Raw genomic sequence first — 27,851 nt, 5'->3', positions numbered from 1 at the left:
CTCAAGCACAACTTACACTCATCTCAGATGTTTTTTCTTTCTTTCCTTTTTTAAATCTTACAGGATGGATAAAGATACACTTTAATGGACAAAAACCATCACTCAGAGTTTTTAAAAATACAGTTTCCCAGGGTCCACTCCCAGAGCTTCAGAGTGTCCGGGGTGGGTCCTAGGGAGGCAAAATCTTAAAACTCTCCCCATTAATTCTGCTGCAGGTGGTCCTTGAACCATCCTTAGAGGAACACTGCCTAGGACCTGTCTGTTATCTATTGGAAGCAATTTCAGGAAATCCAGGAATAATTAAGTATACAGAAATAGCTCTTCTATAAAATTTCCATATAAAAATAACGGTATTTATTTACAAAGTTTGAGATGCTATAAAATAATACATCATATTAGGTTAGGTACTTCAATCTAATAAAGTCTACGTTAGGCAAGTCAGATGTGGTGTCTGCATTTTCCCTTACTTCTCTTGTTTAAACTGCTTAAAGCACGTGGCACCACAGTGTTTCCTTCATGCAGAAAAAAAAGCAGACCTATACTTTCTGGAAATAAAACCCAACAGCACATGATCAGAGTAAAGCATCTCCAAATGAAAAGTTGAACCAACTTGTGATTTGGGCTCACAGCCTCTTTTTGTCTAAAAGTCAGGTGTGGTGGTGGTAAACCAGATACCTCAGGGAACTCAGTGCTGAACCATGGTCCTCAGAGCTCGGGCCTACCTACCAAGCAGCCAGCACAGCTGGCTGGTTGCGAGTTCTGCTTTCAGGACACTGAAAGGCTGAACCTGCCATGGTACTACGAGGAGAAAGAGAACTACAGTGTGCTCAGAGAAGTCTTTTAGCAGAAAAGTATCTGGGTCCTCTACATTTTAGTACAAAAAAAAAAAAAAAAACAAACCAAAAACCTTTGAACTCAGTCATGAACAAGCAAAATAAAGAATCAGGCCATTTGTTATTAGGTGGTGCCTGGAACGCTGAAGATGATGCATGGTAAGTGCCAACATGGTGAGTTTGAAGCGATAAGGGGTTTTAAAACCCAAACATGATCTGGGGAAGTTTCCTGGTCATGCTGAGAGACATGGACAGAAACAAGCTAACGTGGTACACAAGGGTCCACTGATAACCCAACCTCTCAAGCCTCCTACCAATGAGCATCATGCAGGATGGTCTTTGCTCGTGAGGAATGAATTTCTTCTCAGGCGTGAGGTCTAAGCCTGGGGTCTTCCAAGTTGAGAGAGGCCCAAAGCTGACACCATGGCCTCATGCTGGGGACTTGTGGGTGGAGTCCCACTTCTCCTCAGCTGTTTAGCACTTGGTGTGACAGAGGACTGGTGCTAATCCAAAGGCTGTTTGGAAGGACCGTGGTGAGGGTGTGGTTTCCAGGAGGCCATGTGGCCCTCAGCGGAGGAAGACATTCTGGGTTGTGGTACAGACTCTGCCAGATAAGCTGAGGGATGTCAGGCAAGTCAAGCTCTCAGATTGTTTCTATGAGTGGGGTGGAAGAGATGTTCTCTTCCGTTCTGAGACCCTTAGTGGAGAATGGGGGAGTCCGGCTCCTCTGTTTCATCTACACTGGCTTCCAATGCAGCTATAAGCTGGGAGGCCCAAAGTCCGATCTGCTGCATTAGCAAGGAGTGAAGACAGCATTGACTTCTACAGCCCTTTATGTAAAGCAAAGGCTGCGTGAGAATGATACAAGATCTCACCTTGACTGAGAGAACAGCTGCACAGAATACACATAAGAAACGAAGATACTTTCTGCCGTCTTAGTCCTCACGAATGGACACCTGCTGCCATCTAAGTTTCCGTACTTGTCAGAGGTCCCCAAGGCATAATGGGAGGGTCAAAGTTTTGTGCCCCCCACTTTTTCTTCTTTAGCATGGAGTGAATGTAGATGTGGGGGAGGGGAATCTCAAAGGTTATGGGAGTGTAACTTTTCAGAGATACCTTGGAGGGGCTAATTCCTGAGAAAGATTATAATGTATGTGGGTATTCAGTTTGAATTTTTCTTAAAAAGGTAAGATCTTAATCCAACATCAGACTTTCCCCTTTGGAGTAACAGCGTGGCTTGAATGAAGTTAAACTAACTGAACGCTGTATCGACTGTGATTTAGAGGGCAGGGAGGCACATTTCTGAGGGTCAGACAGCATGGTGCAGGCCCCTGACACACACTCCGTGGGTCTTTGACAAATACACGTTTATGGCCATCAGTGCCTGGGACCAGTGCCTTGGGTCATGAAAATGGGGAACCTATTTGTGAAAACATCCTCAGGGAGTCTGTGGCTCCACTAAAGCCAATCCACATGCAGAGTAAAAGATTACCTTTTCTGTATCTAATATAAAAAGAAGACCTTTGCGTATCCAACAGCTTGAAAAACTAGAAGAAAACACCCAGAGAAATGATTGCTTTTTTACGGTATAGGTTCCATTGCCAGCTATGGAGCTAATAATGAGAACGTCCTGGATTAGTTAGAATCTTCTCTTGGTCTATGGATACTGCTGGTAGCTACATTTGGTTTTCTTTTAAATCTTAAAAATTCCTTAACAAACTCCAAAACGTATGCTTCAACCTGGAATGGTGTGACTTTGGAATTCAGTAGGGATTCCAAGTACATGTTACGGGACAGAGTTGTGTGGTAAGAACATACAGAGACGTCAGTCCTTTCAATTGTCTGACTCGGGACAAACGTCACTTTCTCAGGGGGGCCTTCCCTGGCCACCCCCAGGCAAAGTGGCCTTTCCCCCACTGTCTCATTACCCGGTCATATTTTCCCTTAGCACTAATCATTCTCAAATGTTTTCTGTTCTGTCTTCACTCAAATACCTACTGGAGGATTCAATCTTGCCACTCACTGTCCCAACTCCCACCCAGTACTCCCAGCTAAGGAGGCACAATCTTAACGTTCACATCAGATTTGTTGGGTAGAGACCCTTCTTCCATAGGCCTGTGGATAGGGAGCCGGAGAGGTATTTAAAGGGCCCTTCCAGTGAATCCCTGATAAAGTTAAACAGGCTTCTCTCTGAGTGTGGTTATGAGAGAAACAGCTCTGGCAGCTCCCTTCCTTTGTAACTGCCCCCAGGAACAGGCACTGCTGCTGCGTTCTGACTCCCCGGGGCCGAAGTGACGTCTGTACTTGGAGCAACACCGTTGTCTTTTAAGAAGAGTCATGGCGGGGGCACCTGGGTGGCTCAGTTGGTTAAGCACTGAATTCAGCCCAGGTCATGATCCTGCACTTAGTGCGTTCAAGCCCCGCATCGGGCTCTGTGCTGACAGCTCAGAGCCTGGAGCCTGCTTCAGATTCTGTGTCTCCCTCTCTCTCTGCCCCTCCCCTGCTTGCACTCTGTCTCTGTCTCCCCAAAATAAATAAACATTAAAACATAAATAAAAAAGTAAAAAAGTCGTGGCTTAGCAAACAGCCGAGTGATAGATGGCTAAAGTGGGCCACGTCTTTGTGAAATACCTCCATTTTAATTTTTTGATAGGAGCTCGTTTGCATTTGAGGACTGACCGTGGCTTTATTTTTCAAGTATGGCAGGGTTATGATTACAACTGTAAATTTTGCGAATGAGCGGAGTTATCCTCTTTCATCCTGGTAAGATAGCAGACATGTCGTACATCTATAAAGAATTAAACTGAAGGAAACAAAAACTGTGGACATGATCTGTGAAGTCTTCCAGGGACAGTGCACATCACTGAGGTGAGGAATCACTGTGTTAGCACCTCCATTCCTGCCCCCTCCCTGACACCTGCTCTGATCATAAGGCACAATTCACATCAGCACTTACTAAAGCTGTTTTCATCACATGCAAAGATTAAGTGGATGAGACAAATTCTTAGTGGGTAAGGTGAAGGGAGGCTTGGGCAGGTACCCGGGTGCCTTCAGCACTGCCGTGGACTCTGGCAGCGTGGCCTTCCCACACAAGGGTCAGATGTGGCAGGTCTGGTGCCCTCTGTACAAGTGCTGAAGGAAACAGGAATTTACTGACCGAATGCTACTATGCACTTGAAAGGGTTAATAGCTGAACTGACCCTTGAGGAGGAAAAAGGCCTCTTAAACTCCCCAAAGAGCAGAGTATAACCAGCACCTTCGGGAGGGGTGTGTGAGTGCGTGTGTGTGTGTGTGTGTGTGTGTGTGTGCGCGTGCAACCCCCAAGTGCTACTCCTATAGAGAATCCTGGATATGGTAACAATCATTTCCTAACATTTTGTTACTTTGCTTTCTAAATGGAATTGTGATTAAGTGCTGAATTTTTCAAAAATCTGTTTGTGAGAGACACAGAAGAATAACAGAAGTTATCTTTCTAAACATGTCAACCTACTTTTCTGCTCAGGCAAGGCTTTACGCCAACATGTACTGGAGGCTACGGTGCGGTGCCAACAGATGTCCTCCGCGGTAACCGAAACACCTTATCGAGGGACGGAGATCACCTCCCACCAAAGAGCACACACTTATGGCCAGCGATGGGACACTAATAATGTTAAGAGTCTTTGGTTGCTTTAAAAAAAACAAACAAACCTGTATTTTATCAGTTTGAAACACTACTGCAGCAGAGACAGAGAGAGAGAGAGAATAGGGAAGGGGGTGGTACCCCAAGAACTCCAGCAAGGACTTTGCTATTTGGTGGAGGAATGATTAGTGTACCTATCACAAACACTGATGTACAGGTCTTGGGACCTGTACACCATATTTTGAAGACTAAAGAGCTAGCTGTGGCCCTTTGCTCAGGGCTCCCTCAAGTATAGGGATGCGGGTACTAAAGGGTCAGTAAAGGAGGCAGCAGTTTGGAAGGAAACTTGGCTTTACCCGCCTGTGTAGCTGATGGTCTTCAAGTCAGAAGTATCTTGGAGGCCCTCAGGGACCTGCTGCAGCCTCTGCAGTATTTCGGACCCTTCCCGTCCACCCAGACTGAGATGCCCAGAACTCAGGCTGAGACACAATTCTCTAAAAGCTGCCTCAATCTCTCTGCGCCCTTGACCCCTCTTGAGTTTGCACTATGGCTTATTTCTGACAGAATGAGTGTTGTCTCAAGGAACTTCAGTTAAAGCTGCAGGTCCTTGTGTATTAATTTTCATGGCCTTAGTAACAAAATTTTAGGTCAGCCAAATCTTTCACCGCTGGCTCACTCTAAGCAGAGTGGCAGAACTTTAAGAAGGCATCAGAAGGCATCTGCTTCCCCCATGGATTTAGAAAAGAACTGATTTGGGATGGGCTTGGTGCTGGGCCCAAAGGTGTTAGATGCATAATCCAGAGGCATATCCAAATAAGTTGAGTCGAGTTATTTTCCATTATTATTTGCTCTTCTCAAGGCCTTAGTGTGAAATTAAATCGAGGTTAGGCCATGCTGGCGGAATATTCACTCCCCTGAATATTCAGAGGGGCAGGAACTGTGAACACACCAGTGCAGTATGCTCAGCGGCATCTTTGGCTATGAAATAACAAACTGTATACTGCACTGCTATAAATCCAATCGTTTGGAGTGATCAACATTTGTCGGTGTCCCTGTGAAACGGTGAATTATCGGGTTAATGTGAAATGCAATTTAGCCAGGAATAAACCTGATAAGGTAATTTTGATGAATGAAAATGTACAAAAGGTGACATGTACAGGAGAACGTTGCTGTTCATATTCTTGAAACAGACTTTAAAGACAAGTAATGACGTTTGGTTCATGTTCACAAACTGCACATCGAGTGGAATCATACAAGTACTGCAGGGAACTAGAAGCAAGCAATTCGGTCACAGGAATCCGTCTGTTTTGTTTTAAATGAAAAAGCTATATGAAATGCACAGCTTTGATTAAAACTATAGGTACAATTTCCTTCTCTGTAAAACTCCAGATTTAGAATGCTGGCAAAGGCAGTGCTGGCAAAGTATTTAATGCACGTGGAAATGCTATTCTATTTTGGCTTCCAGAAGTAGCCCTAAAAAAATTCTATGCACCAATGCATTGGCTAATAATGATCATTTCAGTTTTACTATAAATTATTCTACATGTCACTTAAGTACTTAAGAATCAGCGCTTGCTCCTTTCTAGAAGCCGTCTAAGGCAGCTGATGCGTAAAGCACATCAACCAGACTTTCAGCTGGCTCAGCGGTTCAACCTGTGCTCCTCACACCACGAGGACTGCCACCTCCGCCCTGCGCTGTCCCGCTCACCCGCACTGGGATCTTCTCACGTTCATTTCTGCTTGTAAAAGGCAGCCCAGGCAAGGAAGAGAAACACGACAAACATGATGTCAAGGACTGTTCATTACAGCAATCCTGATTCTAAGGAGGGTTACGTGGGTGTGGGGGAACACAAAGACCCCACCTCGTGGATGATAAACGAGCTTCATTCATGCTGCCAATTCCTTAGGGACTGTCCCCTCTATCACCTCAGAAAACCGCTTTGTCTGCGGTGTGATCTATTGCTCTGTTGTTTAAAGTTCTCGTTCACGCTATGTTAGCTTTTTTCATCTCAATCCTCTCAGCCTTCACAGAATTTGCTTATTGTGTTTCCCTAGTTTTCACTGAACACACAGTGCAAACAAAGGCAAAGACTGAAGCAATCATTTCAAAAACAAGAGCTCACACTAAAAACACACATGAGCATCAACTAGTAAAACGTGGGTTTTCTCCTGGCTTTATTCTGGGGAGGAGGAATCCTCCTCGTCATCTTCCTCGTCTTCGTCGTTGAAGGAACAGGGGGTCTCGCCTCGGGACTCAGAGCAGTGAGAGGCCGCACTGCTGGACTGGTGACTGTTTGGGGCAAGGAACTGCCCGGTTGCTAAGGCCACTTCAGCATCCAAGCACAACCCTTGGTTTACGCTAGCAAATGATTAAAAACACAGAAGCTCATTAATGTGGCAAATGTTTTAAGCACTGTAAAATGTAGGAATCAAAACATGGGAAAGGAGGTGCCACTGGGGAGTTCTGCCAAAAGCTGCTTGAGACCTGGGACGGCAGTGACACCTGCTCTCCCCCACAGGGAGGGTCAGGGCCGCATGGCTTCTCTTCCTAACCCTGAAAAAATACGTACCTTGATTGGGACAAGGTGGCACCAGTGGTCAGGTCTAAATTTGAAACTGATTGGGTAGAGTTCAAAAGTAGTCCCTGATTTAACCAAGAAGGTCCTGTGGAGATATCTACAGGAAAAAACAAAAACAGAAGATGTAGGCACGCTGAGAGCTCTGTGGCTGCTGCTGTTACAGTCTTAAAGAAGCACAGACAAGTAAGGAGACGAGCCTGATTTAAATCACAGCTAGGTAAGTCTCCTGCCCCAGGGAGAACCCAGGTTTCTTCAGAGTGGAAAAAAAGAAATTTCTAGGACATAAGAACAGGAAGAAAATACAGGAAGGCAGACTACAGTGAGGAAGAATTCAAATTAAACCAATCACAGACACCCATTCTTTTTTCTTAAATAACACCTGGAGAGGGTAGCTCAGAGTACAGTGATTGCTGAACTATTCCTGGACACCTACTGGCCTCACCACCAAAGACTCTGGTGTTAAAAGTCAAGCCAGGAGTGGGTAAAAAGAAAGTCAAATCAGAAACAGGTAAAGAAGGACAGACACATACATGTTTGCTAAAACCCCCACTGTACCATCTTTTCACATGTCCCTGAGTGAACTCACGGCTATTACTCATCAACGATCCATTCTTTATCCTGGTATCCTTGGCTTTATAACTCAAACAAGCCTTTATTTTATTTTTTTAACATTTATTTATTTATTTTGAGAGAGAGCGAGAGAGTGTGTGAGCAGGGGAGGGGCAAAGAGAGAGAGAATCCCAAGTAGGCTCCAGGCTCAGTGTGGAGCCTGACACGTGGCTCAGTCTCATCAACCACGAGATGATGACCTGAGATGAAATCAAGAGTCAGACACTCAACTGACTGAGCAACCCAGGTGGCCCAAACCAGCCCTGCGTTAAAAGCCCTTATGTTACGCAGTCACATTTTTAACGGGGGTGAGACAGGCATTACTGTTTTAGTCTGCAGAAAAGTATATCCTTGCAATCTTATTTTCTGTGCATATACCATATTTCTCCAATCACAACCCTGATAAATTCTTTTTTTTTTTTTTAATTTTTTTTTCAACGTTTATTTATTTTTGGGACAGAGAGAGACAGAGCATGAACGGGGGAGGGGCAGAGAGAGAGGGAGACACAGAAGCGGAAACAGGCTCCAGGCTCTGAGCCATCAGCCCAGAGCCCGACGCGGGGTTCGAACTCACGGACCGCGAGATCGTGACCTGGCTGAAGTCGGACGCTTAACCGACTGCGCCACCCAGGTGCCCCACAACCCTGATAAATTCTTATTGTAGTTTTATTTAATACTTGTCACATTATCCAGAACATTAGCTCAAAGAAGGCAGTGACTGGAACATGTAAGATCTAAATATTACTGAAGGCATGACATGAGTATAGTCTCTTCCAACAGTAAGTTTACAAAAGAGGTGGAAGAAATAATAAAAAATGTATTCCTAGAAAGAAATTCTTTGACTTACATGACATTACAAAATAAGACTGAATGTATACTCAGAAAGTATAACCTAGTAATGAATGTTTATTAGAGTCAATTGAAATTGTTTGGTAATTAATTACTGTGCAAAAACAACAACAAAGCAAAACAAAAAAAGCCCCCACCACTCTATGGACTGGGATTAGGAACCCTGCTATCCTTGTACTGTCTGACCAAGTGAGAGGCTTCCTATGTAGGCAAAAAGGATACTGAATGATTAATTTTAGAATGGCTGTGTGAACCTTTTCTTTAGAGGCTAAGGCAGCTGCGGAAAAAAAAAAATTCAATTCTAAGAGGAATAGCAGACTTTAAATATATTAAATAAGAACAAGCCTGTGCAAGATGAAATTAAAGCCAGAATCCTGTGGTGAATATTAATTAGTATATATGGAAACTCTGTGTCAGAAGACAGCTATTTACTTGTTTCCAAGTGCATACCACATTAAATTTTTCTTTTTCACAATGGCTTTGAAAAGCCTACATTTCTTTCACATTATCATAAGATCCACACAATAGTTCTCACAATCTTACTCAAGAGCCATTCTGTCCCTTTGCACACTAAAGGCACACATTTCTTCTTTTAAAGTAACCAGAAAGTCTACATCCCAGTCTGCAAATGAGGTCACAAAGAGATCAAAACCACAGAGCCCGCCTAATTGCCCTGTGCCTTTTCACTGAGAATAAGTTAAAATCAAGTTCTGGTGATTTATTGAGTAAGCCCTTTCTTCAGACCCTGCTGGACTGCCAGTATGACTGGGCTGCTAATAAAACAGCAGGGCCTACTCTGGGGTCGGGGGGGCGGGGTGGGAGGAGAAAGGAGCATGGTGGGGGGTGAAGATATGGAGCGAGTTGACTGAGGGGCAAAAGAAGGGATCACACTTGCAGCAGGTGGATGGTGCCAGTTTTAAGAACCAAATCCAACAGAAGCCAAATCTCAATCAACAAACTCTTGTGTTTTGACCAAAGGGCCAAAACCATAAAACAAAATAAGAATGATGGGCACCTGGCTGGCTCAGGTGGTAGATCATGCAATTCTCGATCTTGGAGTTGTGAGTTCGAGGCCCACACTGGGTATAGAGATTACTTAAAAATAAACTCTTTAAAAAAAATAAGAACTACCTCTTTGCTTATATTTGATTTAATATACCTTAGAGCTAATATTACAATGCCTTCAGAAAGTGATGTGACATTCTAGGTGGTAATAATGAAGGAAACTAGCAAAAAGCAAAGGCAGAAAGCATTGTTTATGCATCCAAATTATATGTGCAGAATATACCACAGTCTTAAGAATTACGACAATCATAAAGATTTCTGAATCAGTGAAAAAAATATGAATTATAGAACATGCAAAACATACCGTTTTTGTTTTCTAGTATACTCGGTACACTCTTTTTATTATTATTTTTTTAATGTTTATTTATTTTTTGAGGGAGAGAGAGACGGAGCATGAGTACAGGAGGGGCAGAGAGAGATGGAGAGACAGAATCCGAAGCAGGCTCCAGGCTCTGAGCTGTCGGCACAGAGACCGACGCAGAGCTCAAACACACGAACCATGAGATCATGACCTGAGTCGAAGTCGGATGCTCAACTGACTGAGCCACCTAGGTGCCCCTACTCAGTACACTCTTAAAGCTCATAATAATAATAAATAAAAAACCTGATGCAAAAATGGGCAAAAGATCTGAATAGACACTTCTGCAAGGAAGATACACAAAGGGCCAATAAGCACACAAAAAAGATGCTCGACACCATCAGTAATCAGGAAAATGCAAAATAAACCCACAGTAAAATACTACCTTTTGTCTACAAGGATAGCTATAATAAAAAAGATGGACAATAACATCTAAATGAAAAGTATGTGGGCAACATGGAACCCTCACACACTGCTGGTAGGCTTATAAAATGGTACAACTGCTTTTGGAAAATAGTTTGGCAGTAACTCAAAATGTTAAATATAGAGTTACCATATGACCCAGCAATTCCACTCCTAGGTATACAACCAACAGAAGTGAAAATTTATGATCACCCAAAAACTTGTACAAGAATGTTTATAGCAGCATCATTCATAACAGCCCCAAGGTGGGAACAATCCAAATGTCTACCAACTAGTGAATGGATAAATGAAACACGCTTTTATTCATAGAATGGCAATAAAAGGGGGGTGAAGTACTAACACATGCTACAGCATGGATGAACTTTCAAAACATAATACTATGTCAAAGAAGTCCATCACAAAGCCTACATATTTATGAGCCCATCTATATGAAATATCCAGAATGGACAAATCCGTAGTGACAAAGTAGATTAGTGGTTGCTAGGGCTGGGAGGAGTGGGGAGTGTGCTAATGTGTGTGGGGTTTCCTTCTGAAGTGACAAAAATGTTTCAGAATTAGTGATGACTACACAACCTTGTGAATATACGAAATACCACTAAACTGCACGTACCATCGAATGGTGAATTTTATGGTAGGTGAATTAAGCCTCAATTAAAAAAATTAGGATACCATTTCACATCCACCTGATTGGGAAATGAGAACACTTCCATCCTGTAGGTGAGAATGTAACTTGTGAAATCAAGCTAATAAGGCTCTGGCATCATCTGGTACAGCTGAAGCTGCAGGTGCCTCTGACCCAGCAATCGGACGCTACACGCGGGCATGCTTGCACTAGGTTATCGCTAGAGGAAGGTTCAAAGCAGCACTGCTTCGGAACACCAACAAATTGGAAACAAAACTAAAGGCTTATCACCAGTAAAATGAACAAATCAATCATGGTATAGTCATAGAATAGAATTCTACAGACCAGTAAAAATCTATGGATTACAGCTACATGAAATCATGTGGATGGATGAAAAGAACATGATGTGGAGTGGAAAAAACCCCTATCTCTAAAGAATGCATCACTATGATCCCATTTACATAAAGGGGAGAAATAGGTAAAACTGAACAATAAATTGTTTCCAATTTATTATATGTTTGTATCTCTAAAAAAAGCAAGTGATGATAAAAAAGAAATTTAAGAGAATGGTTACATTTAAAGGGGCAGGGAAGGACACAGAATGGACTTTAATTTTCTATGAGGAAGGTTTTAACAGGTCGGGGTTTGGCATTTAATCAGGGACAACGTGTGAAAGTGTTAATTAACATACCTGTGATATAACCTTCTAACGCCTTTGGCACCAGTGATTTAGCAAGTTTCAGATCCTCTAGAGAGCATTTGCCTGACTCCAGGCCAAAGGACATTCCCATCCGCTTCAGTACTTCTATGTCATCATGGATCTCAAAGGTGTTGTCAAAATTAAAAAGATATTCAAACCTGCATCAGAAAACAAAGTTAGAATGTGTTTCAGTGGCATAGAGGACATCTGCACAGTGCTGTACTCTGTACATTATATAAAAGAATGAGGGCCTAAATTCATCCTCAGTACTCGAAACTTATCGTTCAGAGCAGTAAGAGTCATTCTGCTCTGTTCAGGGGAATGACATCTCAAATACGCCACTTGCCCAATTAAAACAACTTTCTTATGATAGACAATAGGAGTCCATAAACTTCAGCCCTCATTAAGCTGCTGCAAACAGGGGTCAGAAACTTTGGTCTAAATCTAGCACTATTCAAAGTTGCCTTCAGCTTTTTCAAAAAGGTAAAATAGTAAGAAAGCCTTTCCAGTTTAATATAAGACATCCCTACTATGAATTGGCCTATATTAGGTTTGAGAAAGAAAACCATTTTGTTTTTTAATTTTTTTTTTTCTTCAACGTTTTTTATTTATTTTTGGGACAGAGAGAGACAGAGCATGAACGGGTGAGGGGCAGAGAGAGAGGGAGACACAGAAACGGAAATAGGCTCCAGGCTCTGAGCCATCAGCCCAGAGCCTGATGCGGGGCTCGAACTCACAGACTGCGAGATCGTGACCTGGCTGAAGTCGGACGCTTAACCGACTGCGCCACCCAGGCGCCCCAAGAAAACCATTTTGAATGCTTACTTCATGTTCACGAATCAAGTGTTAGCTGTACCATACTTTAGACAAGTAATAAATGGAAGACTTTTAACAAACGAACCAAAACTCAAATCCTGTCTTAAGAGCCTAAGAAGTGAAATATCTTAAGGAAAAAGTACCACATAAATATATAGCACATTTTCCCAAATGTTCTTCAAAATTACCAAATCAGGATGCCCGGCTACCTGATACATGCTTTAAAAAAAAAAAAAAATGGTTAATGTAGGAGAACACGGTCCTTTTGACTCCTAGGCTTGGTCCAAGGGCACCTTCACCTACAGGCCTCAACCCTACAGGGACAGAGTGCAGATGAAATGTTTTGGGACAATGGTGGGTTTATGCTGTCATAAAATTCTTAATTAAAATCATATGAAGGTAAAAATTATTTATGCTAGATTTTACATCAGGGCAAAAATTACAACTGAAAGTAAAATGCCATGTTTAAATAATCTGAAGAATATAGAGCTGAATAAAGGACATTAACAAATTTTCATAAAAAAAAACACAAAACACAGAAAATCTTAAGTGTGTGCCTGTCATAGGGATGACCCTTGGCATAGGTTAAAAACAGATGGCTTTGTAAATTTAATCCCCTACATGAAAAAGCCTCCAGACTAATTAAGGGGGAAAGACTGCATCATCAAAGTAACTGAAAGACAAGGCTTTAGGGACCTACCTTGAATAACAAGTTTCTACACGCAGCTCAGAGCCTCTTCCCCTTACTCAGGGAAGGGCTGGGCAAAGGCAGGAGTCAGTAACCACCCACGGATGGAAATCTTACCAGGCCCTAGCCTGGGGTGAACAGAATCTATAATTCCCTGAGACCAATGGTTCCCAGATATTCCTGCTACCCTTTTTAGACTTAGAAGACTAAATGATGAAGAGAATTTAATAATCCCTCACAAAACAAGAGGTAACTGGAGAGAGGAAGTAGAATTCTAAGTGTGTTTCTCCTAAAAATATGTTAAACATTCTCTAGGATTCTCAGTTTTATGAGAATATGTTAACACAGTCCCTTTAGATGTAAGTTTTTGTGAAGATTTACAAGTGTGTGAATAACACCGTCATGCACCATTTACTGAGCAGTGGGCTAGGTCCTTTAAGACTTTATCTACAACTTTTGAAAATCTGCAAGTTAAATACTGTAATTCTTACTTTTGTGGAAGAAGCACCAGATCTCAGAGAGTTTAAAAAACTGTAGCTAGAGGAAAGACTGAAAAATGGAGATTCTGACTTCATAGCCTACTGGGTCCCTATTTCTAATGGGGTCTAGGGTCTTAACTATCAAATACTTTTGAAATCCCTGCTCACTGTTTTTCTTCTTTTTCTTTTTGGCACCTTCTTATTTAAGTGACCTAGAATCTCTGTACGCCATCAAGATAAATAGGGAAGCAACACTGACCTAGAAAAGAGTGGTAAAGACAAGGCCAAGCCCAAGGGCAATGTTGTAGCTCAGAGGAGACCAGAGGTCCCAGTCTCCGCGGACAGTTTTGGGCCATGCCCCTGGTACTGATGTAATTACTGAGCCCTCTTTCGCTTTCAAATGAATCCCAATTTGGTCAATAAGTTACATACTGACTCCTTGTAACAGCAGCAAATATTTATAAAGGGCTTGCCTTGGGTCAGATCCTTTATAGACACCATCTTATTTAATCCTCACAACAAGGCCATCATGTGATAGAGGCCTTGGAATCATCCCCTTTAGTTCTTCAGAAAACTGCTCGGAAGCAGCTAAGTGGGGGGGAGCCACAATCCACACTTGGATCTATCTCCCTCTACACCCTATTCCCTTCACTATCTCAGGACCCCAGTTGCAGCCTAAAGTCCACTGCTTTTTCATGAAGGGTAAAATAAATTACAAACTAATTCTTAGCAGTACTTTCTAAAACTGCTACTTCTCACTTGCTATGATAAGTATCATCAATCTTAGTTAAAATGTAAAAACATTACAAACAGAACTACCATATGATCCAGCAATTCCACTTCTGGGTATATATCTGAAGGAAATAAAATCACTTTTTCACAAAGACATCTGCACCCCCATGTTCACTGCAGAATTATTTACAATAGCCAAGAGACACAGACAACCTGACTGTCCACTGACATACGAATAGATAGAGAAAATGTGGTGCGTGCGGTGTGGGGGTGTATACATGGAATATTTGGCCATAAAAAAGAAGGAAATTCTACCATTTGCAACAATGTGGATGGACCTTGAGGCATTGTGCTGACTGAAGTAAGTCAGACAGAGAAAGACTGATACTGTATGATTTCACTTATGTATGGAATCTAAAAAATAAAAATGAACTCATAGATGCAGAGAACAGATTGGTGGTTGCGAGAGGCGAGGGTGGGAAGTGTGTGAAATAGCTGAAGGTGGTCAAAAGGTATAAACTTCTAGTTATAAAATAAATAAGAAAAAAAGAAAGCAGAGAATGCATCTAGCATTTTCATGTCCATTAATTAATAAACAGAAGCACACTCAACTACGATACAGCAAAACAAAGAAACAATTGCTTTAATGCCGCACGCTCATGTATAGTATTTCTACAATAAATGAGGAAAGTGAATCACCAGTGACCTTACCTTGTCCCAGGCCCTCACGCATGGTCTACTTTCAGGCAGTTACTTGCCCAGAGTTAGCACATAAGCGTACATATGTGCGCATCTTGCCTGGGCTCCAGGCTTTATTATGTATCTAGCATGGGCAGAACGGTGCCAGGCACCCGAAAGGGCTGGAGAGAGTGAGTGAGGAAGAATGCTCCATGTCTGCAAAGGTGTTTCTCCTGCCCCAGGACGTCAGCCTTGGAGGCCTCACATTAGGAAGTACACCCTTCTTTATGTTGCAAATGATGGGAATACATTACCAGGAGGCCGGCCCTACTCTCTTCCCCTAGTTCTCCACTCACTTGTCACTGGAGATGCTGCAATCTATGACTGTTTTCCTGCTTGTATTGATGATTATAAATGGCAGCTGAATGGTGGAGTTCAGAGCTGGAGGGCCCTGGTTCTGCTGTTCATTTTGCCGATTTCTCTGAACGAGGTTTTTGAAAGCGATTTGCTGTAATGATCAATAAAAAGAATATGGTCATTTGATGTGGATAAATGAGTTAGAATTAAGTGAATTTAAATAAATGCATTTAAGAAATAGTTTAAAATTAGAGTATTTAATAAGGCCTTCCACCTATGAGTTCATTAAAATTAAATATTTAGGAAAGAAGATTAGAATGATCTAACTCAGATACATTTCAAGGGAAAAATTACGTTTAAATGATGGTGAACATCATCCTAATGTAAATAATGGGGCCCATGGTTTCCACCATCCACAGAAACAGGATCTTACAAATCTGGGAGAGCCCCATAGCGCCTCCAACTCAGAGTGACGCAGAGAGAATGACACTAAGTTGAACTTACATCTTCCATTTATCTAACACAGACTCTTGGGAGTTTAGGGTTCAATACAGCTTTCAGACAGTCTAGCTCAGGGATAAAGCCAACTATATAAAGCCACAGCATCCTTTCTTCACACGAAATCTATGGGACACCCACTATATAAAACCCAGTATATAAAAGTAGCGTTGCTCTGGCTGGTGCAGTGGGGCAGGGAGTCCAGAACTCAGCTGATCTCTGCCCTCGCTCACCCTTTAGGTTCCTAGGGTACCTCCACAGACTCCACAGCCTCAGGGCACAGCTGGAATTTGGGTCAACCAGCTCCCCACCTGACATCTTCCAGATGAGAAACTGAGGCTTAGCACTTGTAAGATATATCAGGGCCTGAACCTTTATACTGAATCTTGCTGCTACTTTTAATATAACCATTACTTGCAAGTCAAAGAAATGAATGTCCATCCCACTCCCTTTTAATGTATACTTTAATGTATCATAGAATTCCACAGCTAGAAAGACCATGCAATTCAACTTTTCCATCTGCTCATGAAACAGAGTGGTTTTAAATGCTCCTAAAGTCAGATCCATTCATTCCATCAGTATGTCCCATCTTCTCACCCAGTAGGGATGAATTTAAGGTACTTTCTATGTTTCAGCAATCTTATCCTAGGATTGTTGATCTTAGGTTTAGAGCCTTAACAAAAGTTTGATTAAGATTATTTTTATCTTAGGGGTGCCTGGGTGGCTCAGTCGGTTAAGCCTCTGACTTCGGCTCAGGCCACAATCTCATGGTTCCTGAGTTCGAGCCCCACGTCAGGCTCTGTGCGGACAGCTCAGAGCCTGGAGCCCGCTTCAGATTCTGTGTCTCCCTCTCTCTCTCTCTGTCCCTCCCCTGCTCATGCTCTGTCTCTCTCTCCCTCAAAGAGTAAATACACATTAAAATATTAAAAAAAAAGAAAGGGAACATTTACTCTTAAAATGCACAAAACAGAGGGGACACCAATTTATTCTAGCCCCAACAGTGTGTCCAAAAATCACTATCAATATCAATCACTATCAAAAAACTATCACTGTCAGTACTATCAAATGTCATCAAATACTATCAATATATCGTTATTTTCTGCTGAAGAATGAGGGCTGTTTTGTATTTATTGCTTAATTTACTTAATGTTGAAAAGAATATGCTATTACTGTAAACCTGAGAAAAAGAATGAACTGTCTGCCCTTCCTTCAATGCCATCAAATGATGCTGTTTGGAAAAATTTCCCAGCAGTTGTGTGGCTTAAAGAAACTCCCATGGTCATGTGACTGCAGATACTTCTGGGGCTGGTTGAATGCAGTGTTTCATAAAGTGGATTATGAACGCATCAGGGATGTAGGACGCGATAGGGCAGCATCGGAGTGGCTGCTGCACTGTGGGGCCATGGTGCGCTACCACGGCCAGGAGAGGTGGCAGAAGGACTACAACCGCCTCCCCACAGGACCTCTGGACAAGTACAAGGTTCAGGCAATTGATGCCACTGACTCTTGTATCATGAGCATTGGATTTGATTACATGGAGGGCCTACACCATGTTGAAAAAATAAGGCCACGCAAGTGTCATTATATCAAGGATGACTATTTGGAGAAACTTGGTAAACTTGAAAATTTACAAAAGAGTGTATTGGAAATGGAAATAATTTCATGTGGGAATGTCACAGACAAAGGCATCATTGCTTTATATCACTCAAGAAACCTGAAATATTTATTGTTAAGTGATCTTCCTGGAGTAAGAAAAAAAGAAAACCTTATCCGAGGTTTTAAGACAGCACTGCCTTCTCTGGAACTAAAATTAGACTTGAAGTAAAATAATCATATTCAAGAAGTATCGTATTTCAACATAAAGTATCATTCGAAATTGTTGATCCTAAACATCATAAATACTCTATAATCATCAACAGACCCTAAGGATATCCAATCATGACATTACAGAAGCAGAGTCCATCATGTAGAAAATAAATATTCAGACATGACTCACTGAAGTTACTAAGTTGGAAGTAAAAATATATGTACATTAAATCCTTCTAGGAAAAATGGAAACAAGGTAGCAGTTTAATTCTAATATGTTCCTCATTTTATATAGAAATCAGTACAGTATGTAGATACTGACAGAGTTCTTTAAAGTGATTTAAATGTGCAACACAGATATTCTTTATTGTATTTTATCAGTAATTTATGTTAATGTTACATTTTACTTTAAAGCTACTGAAGCATGTTACTATAAATGTATATTTATGAAAAACTGAAAGCTAAGTTTCAGATTCATTGATGAATTATGAAAGGCAGTCATTGGTTGCTGAGGCATCCATATTGCTTCCCAGGATTTGCATTCATTTCTCATGACCCTACGTTCCTTTGTTCTTTATAACCTACACCTTTCTCTGAACGAATAGTTTCTGACTAATTTGTCTATTTTGTAAGCTTAGTCGGGTGTTTTATTAAAACTAGACATAAATATTTGGCTGAATTCAAATAGTTTTGCCAACTGCAGTAGAACAAAGGAAATAGTCATGAAGATCATACTTTTTGCTTAAATTAAAATATTGCTTTAAACCAAAAATTTTGACATGCCAATTAGAAACTAATTTAAATTTCCCCATATATGTTGGGTACTGCTTCCTATGACTTCAAGGGACATCAAAAAGAAGTATAAACACAAAATTCAATTTATATCTAGAAAGCAGTGATAAAGAATATCACAAATAGGTAAAAACAGATCTTTATTTTCACCTGCCTGAAATGGCCCTGGTTCTATTATTGTTAATTATAGGCCAACTTGTCTGTAGATTTCTGTATGTCTGGTTCTTGAATATAAAGTCTTGAATAGAACCTTAGCTGGAAATAATTTTAAAATGAACACTGTATGATGCAGAAAAAAAAAAAGAATGAAATGTTTGAATACTTCTGCCTAGATTCTCTTCCCTTCTACTAGAAAAAGCATCTCAGGAGATGCTTTCATACTTTGCCTAGCTTTGTAGCCCTAGTGCCACAAGAGGGTATCAGTATAGGAGGGAATATAAACAGTAAGAAATAAGAGTTATTATATATTTATCACTCACTGTTCATTGTTATGTACACTGAACAGCATCAGAGATTTTCCAGGTGAAGACAGCAGTAATAACATACACAATGTTACTTTGATAGAAAAAAGAAGAATCAACTCCCATTTGTTTTGGACTGATTTCCTTATTTGTTGCCCTTTGATTGATTTCCTTCAGCCTTTTGTTCTTCTCCAGGCTCATTAACATCAATTTCAGAGGCTGAACAGTTTCAGGTGTGTTCAGACATTCACTTTGTTGTGCACTATTAGCAGGTCCTGGAAAAGGTTTCAGGGCTGGTAAGGACAGTTGTATGGATGAAAGCAGGATATCTGGATTACTTATAGGTGTAATTTACTCAGGCCATTCCTTTCCTACACTTCCAAGGATAAATGAGAGGTGGTGGCAGGTAAGTAGAATTTACCTGTGTCACGTGATGTCAGTGAAGTGTGACATTAACTTCTTAAAAATCAAGCTAGCTTTGCCATGGCATATTATTAATGTTCAGGCATGTGTTTACTTTCTATGACAACTTCATGAATGTTATTTGATGAAGGAGAGAAAAACAAAACACTAGCAGGAAATAAGCTGTATGTCTGTCTACCAGAAGACCAGATAGTACTTTTTCACTTGGGCACCTGGGTGGCTCAGTCAGTTAAGTGTCTGACTGGCTCAGGTCATGATCTCACGGTTTGTGAATTCAAGCCCCGCTTCGGGCTCTGTGCTGACAGCTGGGAGCCTGGAGCCTGCTTCAGATTCTGTGTCTCCCTCTCTCTCTGCCCCTTCCCCCACTCACTTTTGTCTCTCTCTCAAAAATAAATAAACATTAAAAAAAAATAGTGCTCACTGTACAAAGATAAGCAGAGGAAAAAATATTCAACTTGATTCTTTTTATTTTTTTTTAAGTTTATTTATTTATTTTGAGAGAGAGACAACAAGCAGGGGAGGGCCAGAGAGAGAGAGTTCGGGGCTCAAACTCACAAACTGTGAGATCATGACCTGAGAGTAAGTCAGATTCCTAACCAACTGAGCCACCCAGGCACCCCTCAAATTCATTCTTTATGAAGGCTATCTAGGGATGTAAACGTCCCACATACCTGAGGGTGATCGTGCCTAGTACCATTCTTACTGATAAACAGATAATTACAGGCATACTATAAAAAAAAAAAAGGTTTTTTTAGTAACATTATGTCAAAAAGTAAGCTCCAAAATGTTCCATGAAGGTTTTGAGGAAATCTAAGGACGACATGGCACAGAGGTGAGAGACTGTGAGCTAGTGGGAAACAGTGCAGCGACAGGGACAGCAGAGGCAGCTGGGGAGAGAAAGTGACAGTGTGGGTTAGAAGCCAGTGCCTGGCAGGCCAGATCTCAGAAGGGAGAATTCCACAAGGAGGAGCACAGGAATAAACCGTCAGCTTTCAAGTTTGTTTTTTATTTTCTTTTAAGCTGCAGAATACTCTCTTCAAATTTTTTTTCTCAATATGTGAAATTTATTGTCAAATTGGTTTCCATACAACACCCAGTCCTCATCCCAAAAGGTGCCCTCCTCAGTGCCCATCACCCACCCTCCCCTCCCTCCCACCCCCCATCAACCCTCAGTTTGTTCTCAGTTTTTAACAGTCTCTTATGCTTTGGCTCTCTCCCACTCTAACCTCTTTTTTTTTTTTTTTCCTTCTCCTCCCCCATGGGTTCCTGTTAAGTTTCTCAGGATCCACATAAGAGTGAAAACCTATGGTATCTGTCTTTCTCTGTATGGCTTATTTCACTTAGCGTAACACTCTCCAGTTCCATCCATGTTGCTACAAAGGGCCATAGTTCATTCTTTCTCATTGCCACGTAGTACTCCATTGTGTATATAAACCACAATTTCTTTATCCATTCATCAGTTGATGGACATTAGGCTCTTTCCATAATTTGGCTATTGTTGAAAGTGCTGCTATAAACATTGGGGTACAAGTGCCCCTATGCATCAGTACTCCTGTATCCCTTAGGTAAATTCCTAGTAGTGCTATTGCTGGGTCATAGGGTAGGTCTATTTTTAATTTTTTGAGGAACCTCCACACTGTTTTCCAGAGTGGCTGCACTAGTTTGCATTCCCACCAACTGTGCAAGAGGGTTCCCGTTTCTCCACATCCTCTCCAGCATCTATAGTCTCCTGATTTGTTCATTTTGGCCACTCTGACTGACATGAGGTGATATCTGAATGTGGTTTTGATTTGTATTTCCCTGATGAGGAGCAACGTTGAGCATCTTTTCATGTGCCTGTTGGCCATCCGGATGTCTTCTTTAGAGAAGTGTCGATTCCTGTTTTCTGCCCATTTCTTCACTGGGTTGTTTGTTTTTCGGGTGTGGAGTTTGGTGAGCTCTTTATAGATTTTGGATACTAGCCCTTTGTCCGAAATGTCATCTGCAAATATCTTTTCCCATTCCATTGGTTGCCTTTTAGTTTTGTTGGTTGTTTCCTTTGCTGTGCAGAAGCTTTTTATCTTCATAAGGTCCCAGTAGTTCATTTTTGCTTTTAATTCCCTTGCCTTTGGGGATGTGTCAAGTAAGAAATTGCTACGGCTGAGGTCAGAGAGGTTTTTTCCTGCTTTCTCCTCTAGGGTTTTGATGGTTTCCTGTCTCACATTCAGGTCCTTTATCCATGTTGAGTTTATTTTTGTGAATGGTGTGAGAAAGTGGTCTAGTTTCAACCTTCTGCATGTTGCTGTCCGGTTCTCCCAGCACCATTTATTAAAGAGGCTGTCTTTTTTCCATTGGATGTTCTTTCCTGCTTTGTCAAAGATTAGCTGGCCATACGTTTGTGGGTCTAATTCTGGGGTTTCTATTCTATTCCATTGGTCTATGTGTCTGTTTTTGTGCCAATACCATGCTGTCTTGATGATGACAGCTTTGTAGTAGAGGCTAAAGTCTGGGATTGTGATGCCTCCTGCTTTGGTCTTCTTCCTCAAAATTACTGTGGCTATTCGGTGCCTTTTGTGGTTCCATATGAATTTTAGGATTGCTTGTTCTAGTTTTGAGAAGAATGCTGGTGCCATTTTGATTGGGATTGCATTGAATGTGTAGATAGCTTTGGGTAGTATTGACATTTTGACAATATTTCTTCTTCCAATCCATGAGCACGGAATGTTTTTCCATTTCTTTATATCTTCTTCAATTTCCTTCATAAGCTTTCTATAGTTTTCAACATACAGATCTTTTACATCTTTGGTTAGATTTATCCCTAGGTATTTTATGCTTCTTGGTGCAACTGTGGATGGGATCAGTTTCTTTATTTGTCTTTCTGTTGCTTCATTATTAGTGTATAAGAATGGAACTGATTTCTGTACATTGATTTTGTATCCTGCAACTTTGCAAAATTTATGTATCAGTTCTAGCAGACTTTTGGTGGAGTCTATCAGATTTTCCATGTATAATATCATGTGATCTGCAAAAAGTGAAAGCTTGACTTCATCTTTGCCTATTTTGATGCCTTTGATTTCCTTTTGTTGTCTGATTGCTGATGCTAGAACTTCCAACACTATGTTAAACAACAGCAGTGAGAGTGGACCTCCCTGTCATGTTCCTGATCTCAGGGAAAAAACTCTCAGTTTTTCCCCACTGAGGATGATGTTAGCTGTGGGCTTTTCATAAATGTGTTTTATGTTTAAGTATGTTCCTTCTATCCCTACTTTCTCGAGGGTTTTTATTAAGAAAGTTGCTGAATTTTGTCAAATGCCTTTTCTGCATCGATTGACAGGATCATATGGTTATCTTTTTCTTTTATTAATGTGATGTATCATGTTGATTGATTTGTGAATGTTGAACCAGCCCTGCAGCCCAGGAATGAATCCCACTTGAGCATGGTGAAGAATTCTTTTTATATGCTGTTGAATTCGATTTGCTAGTATCTTACTGAGAATTTTTGCATTCATATTCATCAGGGATATTGGCCTGTAGTTCTCTTTTTTTAATGGGTTTCTGTCTGGTTTAGGAATCAAAGTAATACTGGCTTCATAGAACGAGTCTGGAAGTTTTCCTTCCCTTTCTATTTTTTGGAATAGCTTGAGAAGGATAGGTGTTATCTCTGCTTTAAATGTCTGGTAGAACTCCCCTGGGAAGCCATCTGGTCCTGGACTCTTATTTGTTGGGAGATTTTTGATGACTGATTCAATTTCTTCGCTGGTTATGGGTCTGTTCAAGCTTTCTATTTCCTCCTGATTGAGTTTTGGAAGAGTGTGGGTGTTTAGGAATTTGTCCATTTCTTCCAGGTTGCCCAGTTTTTTGGCATATAAATTTTCATAGTTTTCCCTAATAATTGCTTGTATTTCTGAGGGATTGGTTGTAATAATTCCATTTTCATTCATGATTTTATCTATTTGGGTCATCTCCCTTTTCTTTTTGAGAAGCCTGGCTAGAGGTTTATCAATTTTGTTTATTTTTTCAAAAACCCAACTCTTGGTTTCGTTGATCTGCTCTACAGTTTTTTTAGATTCTATATTGTTTATTTCTGCTCTGATCTTTATTATTTCTCTTCTGCTGCTGGGTTTGGGGTGTCTTTGCTGTTCTGCTTCTATTTCCTTTAGGTGTGCTTTTAGATTTTGTATTGGGGATTTTTCTTGTTTCTTGAAATAGGCCTGGATTGCAATGTATTTTCCTCTCAGGACTGCCTTCACTGCATCCCAAAGTGTTTGGATTGTTGTATTTTCATTTTCGTTTGTTTCCATATATTTTTAATTTCTTCTCTAATTGCCTGGTTGACCCATTCATTCTCTAGTAGGGTGTTCTTTAACCTCCATGCTTTTGGAGGTTGTCCAGACTTTTTCCTGTGGTTGATTTCAAGCTTCATAGCATTGTGGTCTGAAAGTATGCATGGTATAATTTCAATTCTTGTATACTTATAAGGGCTCTTTTGTGACCCAGTATGTGATCTATCTTGGAGAAGGTTCCATGTGCACTCGAGAAGAAAGTATATTCTGTTGCTTTGGGATGCAGAGTTCTAAATATATCTGTCAAGTCCATCTGATCCAATGTCTCATTCAGGGCCCTTGTTTCTGTATTGACCGTGTGTCTAGATGATCTATCCATTTCTGTAAGTGGAGTGTTAAAGTCCCCTGCAATTACCACATTCTTATCAATAAGGTTGCTGATGTTTGTAATTGTTTTATATATTTGGGGGCTCCTGTATTCGGCGCATAGACATTTATAATTGTTAGCTCTTCCTGATGGATAGACCCTGTGATTATTATATAATGCCCTTCTTCATCTCTTGTTACAGCCTTTAATTTAAAGTCTAGTTTGTCTGATATAAGTATGGCTACTCCAGCTTTCTTTTGACTTCCAGTGGCATGATAAATAGTTCTCCATCCCCTCACTCTCAATCTGAAGGTGTCCTCAGGTCTAAAATGAGTCTCTTATAGACAGCAAATAGATGGGTCTTGTTTTTTTATCCATTCTGATACCTTATGTCTTTTGGTTGGCACATTTAGTCCATTTACATTCAGTGTTATTATAGAAAGATATGGGTTTAGAGTCATTGTGATGTCCGTAGGTTTCATGTTTGTAGCGATGTCTCTGGTACTTTGTCTCACAGGATCCCCCTTAGGATCTCTTGTAGGGCTGGGTTTAGTGGTGACGAATTCCTTCAGTTTTTGTTTGTTTGGGAAGACCTTTATCTCTCCTTCTATTCTAAATGACAGACTTGCTGGATAAAGGATTCTCGGCTGCATATTTTTTCTGTTCATCATGGAAGATTTCCTGCCATTCCTTTCTGGCCTGACAAATGTCAGTAGACGAGTCTTATAGATCTCCCTTTATATGTTAGAGCACGTTTATCCCTAGCTGCTTTCAGAATTTTCTCTTTATCCTTGTATTTTGCCAGTTTCACTATGATATTGTCGTGCAGAAGATCGATTCAAGTTACATCTGAAGGGAGTTCTCTGTGCTTCTTGGATTTGAATGCCTTTTTCCTTCCCCAGATCAGGGAAGTTCTCAGCTATTATTTCTTCAAGTACACCTTCAGCACCTTTCCCTCTGTCTTCCTCCTCTGGAATACCAATTATGCATAGATTATTTCTCTTTAGTGCATCACTTAATTCTCTGATTTTCCCCTCATACTCCTGGATTTTTTTATCTCTCTTTTTCTCAGCTTCTTCTTTTTCCATAATTTTATCTTCTGGTTCATCTATTCTCTCCTCTGCCTCTTCAATCCGAGCCGTGGTTGTCTCCATTTTATTTTGCAGATCATTAATAGCATTTTTTAGCTCCTCCTGGCTGTTCCTTAGTCCCTTGATCTCTGTAGCAATAGATTCTCTGCTGTCCTTTATACTGTTTTCAAGCCCAGCGATTAATTTTATGACTATTATTCTAAATCCATTTTCTGTTATATTGTTTAAATCATTTTTGATTAGTTCATTAGCTGTCGTTATTTCCAGGACTTTTTTTGATGGGAATTCTTCCTTTTTGTCATTTTGAATAGTCCCTGGAGTGGTGCGGGACTGTGGGGCACTTCCCCTGTGCTGTCTTGAATAACTTGTGTTGGTGGGCGGGGCCCAGTCAGACCTGACGTCTGCCCCCAGGCCACCGCTGGGGCCACAATCAGACTGGTGTGTACCTTCTCTTCCCCTCTCCTAGGGGCGGGATTCACTGTGGGGTGGCATGGCCCGTCTGGGTTATTTGCACACTGCCAGGTTTGTGGTGCTGGGGATCTGGCGTATTAGCTGGGGTGGATTGGCAAGGTGCACAGGGGCGGGAGGAGCAGGCTCAGCTCGCTTTTCCTTCGGTGATCCACTTCGGGAGGGGCCCTGCGGCACCGGGAGGGAGTCAGACCCACCGCCGGAGGGATGGATCCACAGAAGCACAGCTTCTGTGTTCGGTGTTTGTGCGGTGCAAGCAAGTTCCCTGGCAGGAACTGGTTCCCTTTGGGATTCTGGCTGGGGGATGGGTGAGGGAGATGGCGCTGGCGAGCACCTTGGTTCCCCGCCAAGGTGCACTTTGTCGTCCGGGGCTCAACAACTCTCCCTCCTGTTGTCCTTCAGCCCTCCCATTCTCCGAGCAGAGCTGTTAACTTATAACCTTCCAGATGTTAAGTCCCGCTTGCTGTCAGAAGACACTCCATCTGGCCCCTCCGCTTTTGCAAGCCAGACTCGGGGGCTCTGCTTTGCCGGCGGGCTGCCCTTCTGCCCCGACTCCCTCCCGCCAGTCCGTGGAGCGTGCACCGCCTCTCCGCCCTTCCTACCCTCTTCCGTGGACTCTCGTCTACGCTTGCCTCCGGTGAATCCATTCTGCTAGTCTTCTGGCAATTTTCTGGGTTATTTAGGCAGGTGTGGGTGGAATCTAAGTGATCCACAGCACACGGTGAGCTCAGCGTCCTCCTACGCAGCCATCTTCCCAGAAGCCTCAAATTTTTTTTTAATGTTTATTTTTGAGAGAAAGAGAGACAGTGTGAGCGGGGGAGGGGCGGAGAGAGAGGGAGACACAGAATCTGAAGCAGGCTCCAGGCTGTGAGCTGTCAGCACAGAGCGTGATGCAGGGCTCGAACTCACGAAGTATGAGATCCTGACCTGGGTGATATCGGGCACTTAACCGACTGAGCCACCCAGGTGCTCCCAGAATACACTCTTCAAATACAACCTTATTGGAAATCCTGTACGAAAAATACATAAAATGCTTGCTCCAGCACTAGCTCCTCAGGTAGGTCCAATGGGGTTCAGTGTGAAAAGCAGACATGGAACAATAAGGAAGAAAGAAATGGCCTAATCAGGGTGGAAACATCACCTCCGGGGCTTGCTGTGTTTGGGCAATCTCTGCTCTGTCTGGGGCTATTCCTCTCCCGGCCCTACTTCCTTTCCTATTTCCTTCTCAGATTATACATAGGCCCCTGCAAGGGCTCAACGGTCTTCTCTTGCTGCTCTCGTGTATCATGAACGTGAAACAAATGAACAAATATTAGCATCTAGAAAGTAAAAAACAAAAATGTGGAATATTTACAAATACCTAACCATATTGTGTCCATTAGACAAAGGGAGTGCTTTGGAAAAAAAACCTGCAAAAAAAGAAAGAAAAAAAACCTGCTACGATATTTGGTAACTTGTTACCTTTATTTCTGAAAAGTGGATTACATCAAAAATTAAATAGGATCTAACTTTTGTCAAATCAAAGTGGATTTTATGAGTGGTTGAAAACTCTTCATATACAGACAATTTGCTGATAAAAAAAAAGAAGCATAAAGACCCTCTGGCTCATTTTAAAAAGGGTTTCTGATTGCACTGAAAATGACCCCAGTGTACTACTCGAAGTGAATTTTCGTAGCAAATGCAATTACCAAAAATAAATTAAAAAAAAATTACATGTGATTCTACTTCACATGACTTTATACATTGGCTCTATTATATTGAAAAAAACTTCAAATTCCAGGCAATTATCCAAAACACTATAAATATAGGGATCCTTATTACACTATAAAAATTAACTTTCTTAAAAGAAAGTTTATTTTAGCTTTTGGTATTTCTACGAAGCTTACTGAATCATTACATGTTATTCTATTATTTACAGATAATAAGTATGACAGGTGGATTTGATTATTTTACTCAAAGAGCCTGAAGTGTAAGCAGTCTTACTTCTTGACATTCCAAATCAGGGCTAACATAATAAACACACAGGAAAGGACTCCTGATATGGTTTCTGTTCAGAGTAAGAATAAGTATCAAAAGTAAACCGTTGCATATATAAGTCACACACAGGGCAAGTGAGCTGCCAGGGAGCCATGATGATGGTGCGAGGTGGAACCTTCGTAAAGCTAGACCATGGAGAAGGTGGTGAGCTCAGATGTGGAGTGGTTGCCCTAATGTGGTCCCATCAGGCACTACTCAAGGCACCCAAAGTATTATACACTGACTCTAAAAGCAAGTAA

The 27,851-nt window shown here is 41.4% G+C and overlaps 2 protein-coding genes across 11 annotated transcripts in view; one reads left to right on the top strand and one right to left on the bottom strand.

The window, feature by feature from the left end:
* Positions 1–6,610: 6,610 nt before the first annotated feature.
* The window catches only part of TFDP2 (transcription factor Dp-2), a 177,390-nt gene continuing 156,149 nt past the window's right edge, over positions 6,611–27,851 (bottom strand). For all 10 annotated transcript variants that reach the window (XM_003992044.5, XM_045037495.1, XM_045037496.1 and 7 more), the window contains 4 exons: positions 15,407–15,558; positions 11,649–11,815; positions 7,023–7,128; positions 6,611–6,811 (listed from right to left, as the gene is read on the bottom strand). In XM_003992044.5, coding sequence (XP_003992093.2) covers positions 6,628–6,811; positions 7,023–7,128; positions 11,649–11,815; positions 15,407–15,558 — 609 coding nt within the window. In that variant the 3' untranslated portion in view covers positions 6,611–6,627. The remainder of the gene's footprint in view (positions 6,812–7,022; positions 7,129–11,648; positions 11,816–15,406; positions 15,559–27,851) is intronic.
* LOC101088777 (distal membrane arm assembly component 2 like) lies at positions 17,110–17,730 on the top strand. The gene has a single exon (XM_023260508.2). The coding sequence runs from the start codon at positions 17,128–17,130 to the stop codon at positions 17,728–17,730; it is 603 nt and encodes a 200-aa protein (XP_023116276.2). The 5' UTR covers positions 17,110–17,127.

Source organism: Felis catus, chromosome C2 (assembly GCF_018350175.1).
Source record: "Felis catus isolate Fca126 chromosome C2, F.catus_Fca126_mat1.0, whole genome shotgun sequence".
Lineage (NCBI taxonomy): Eukaryota > Metazoa > Chordata > Mammalia > Carnivora > Felidae > Felis > Felis catus.
Note: the sequence above shows the minus strand (reverse complement) of the source record. Positions and strands in the feature narration are given on the sequence as shown.

Coding starts and splice junctions, on each gene's coding strand:
- LOC101088777 (XM_023260508.2), top strand. CDS start 17,128: ATGATGCTGTTTGGAAAAATTTCCCAGCAGTTGTGTGGCTTAAAGAAA.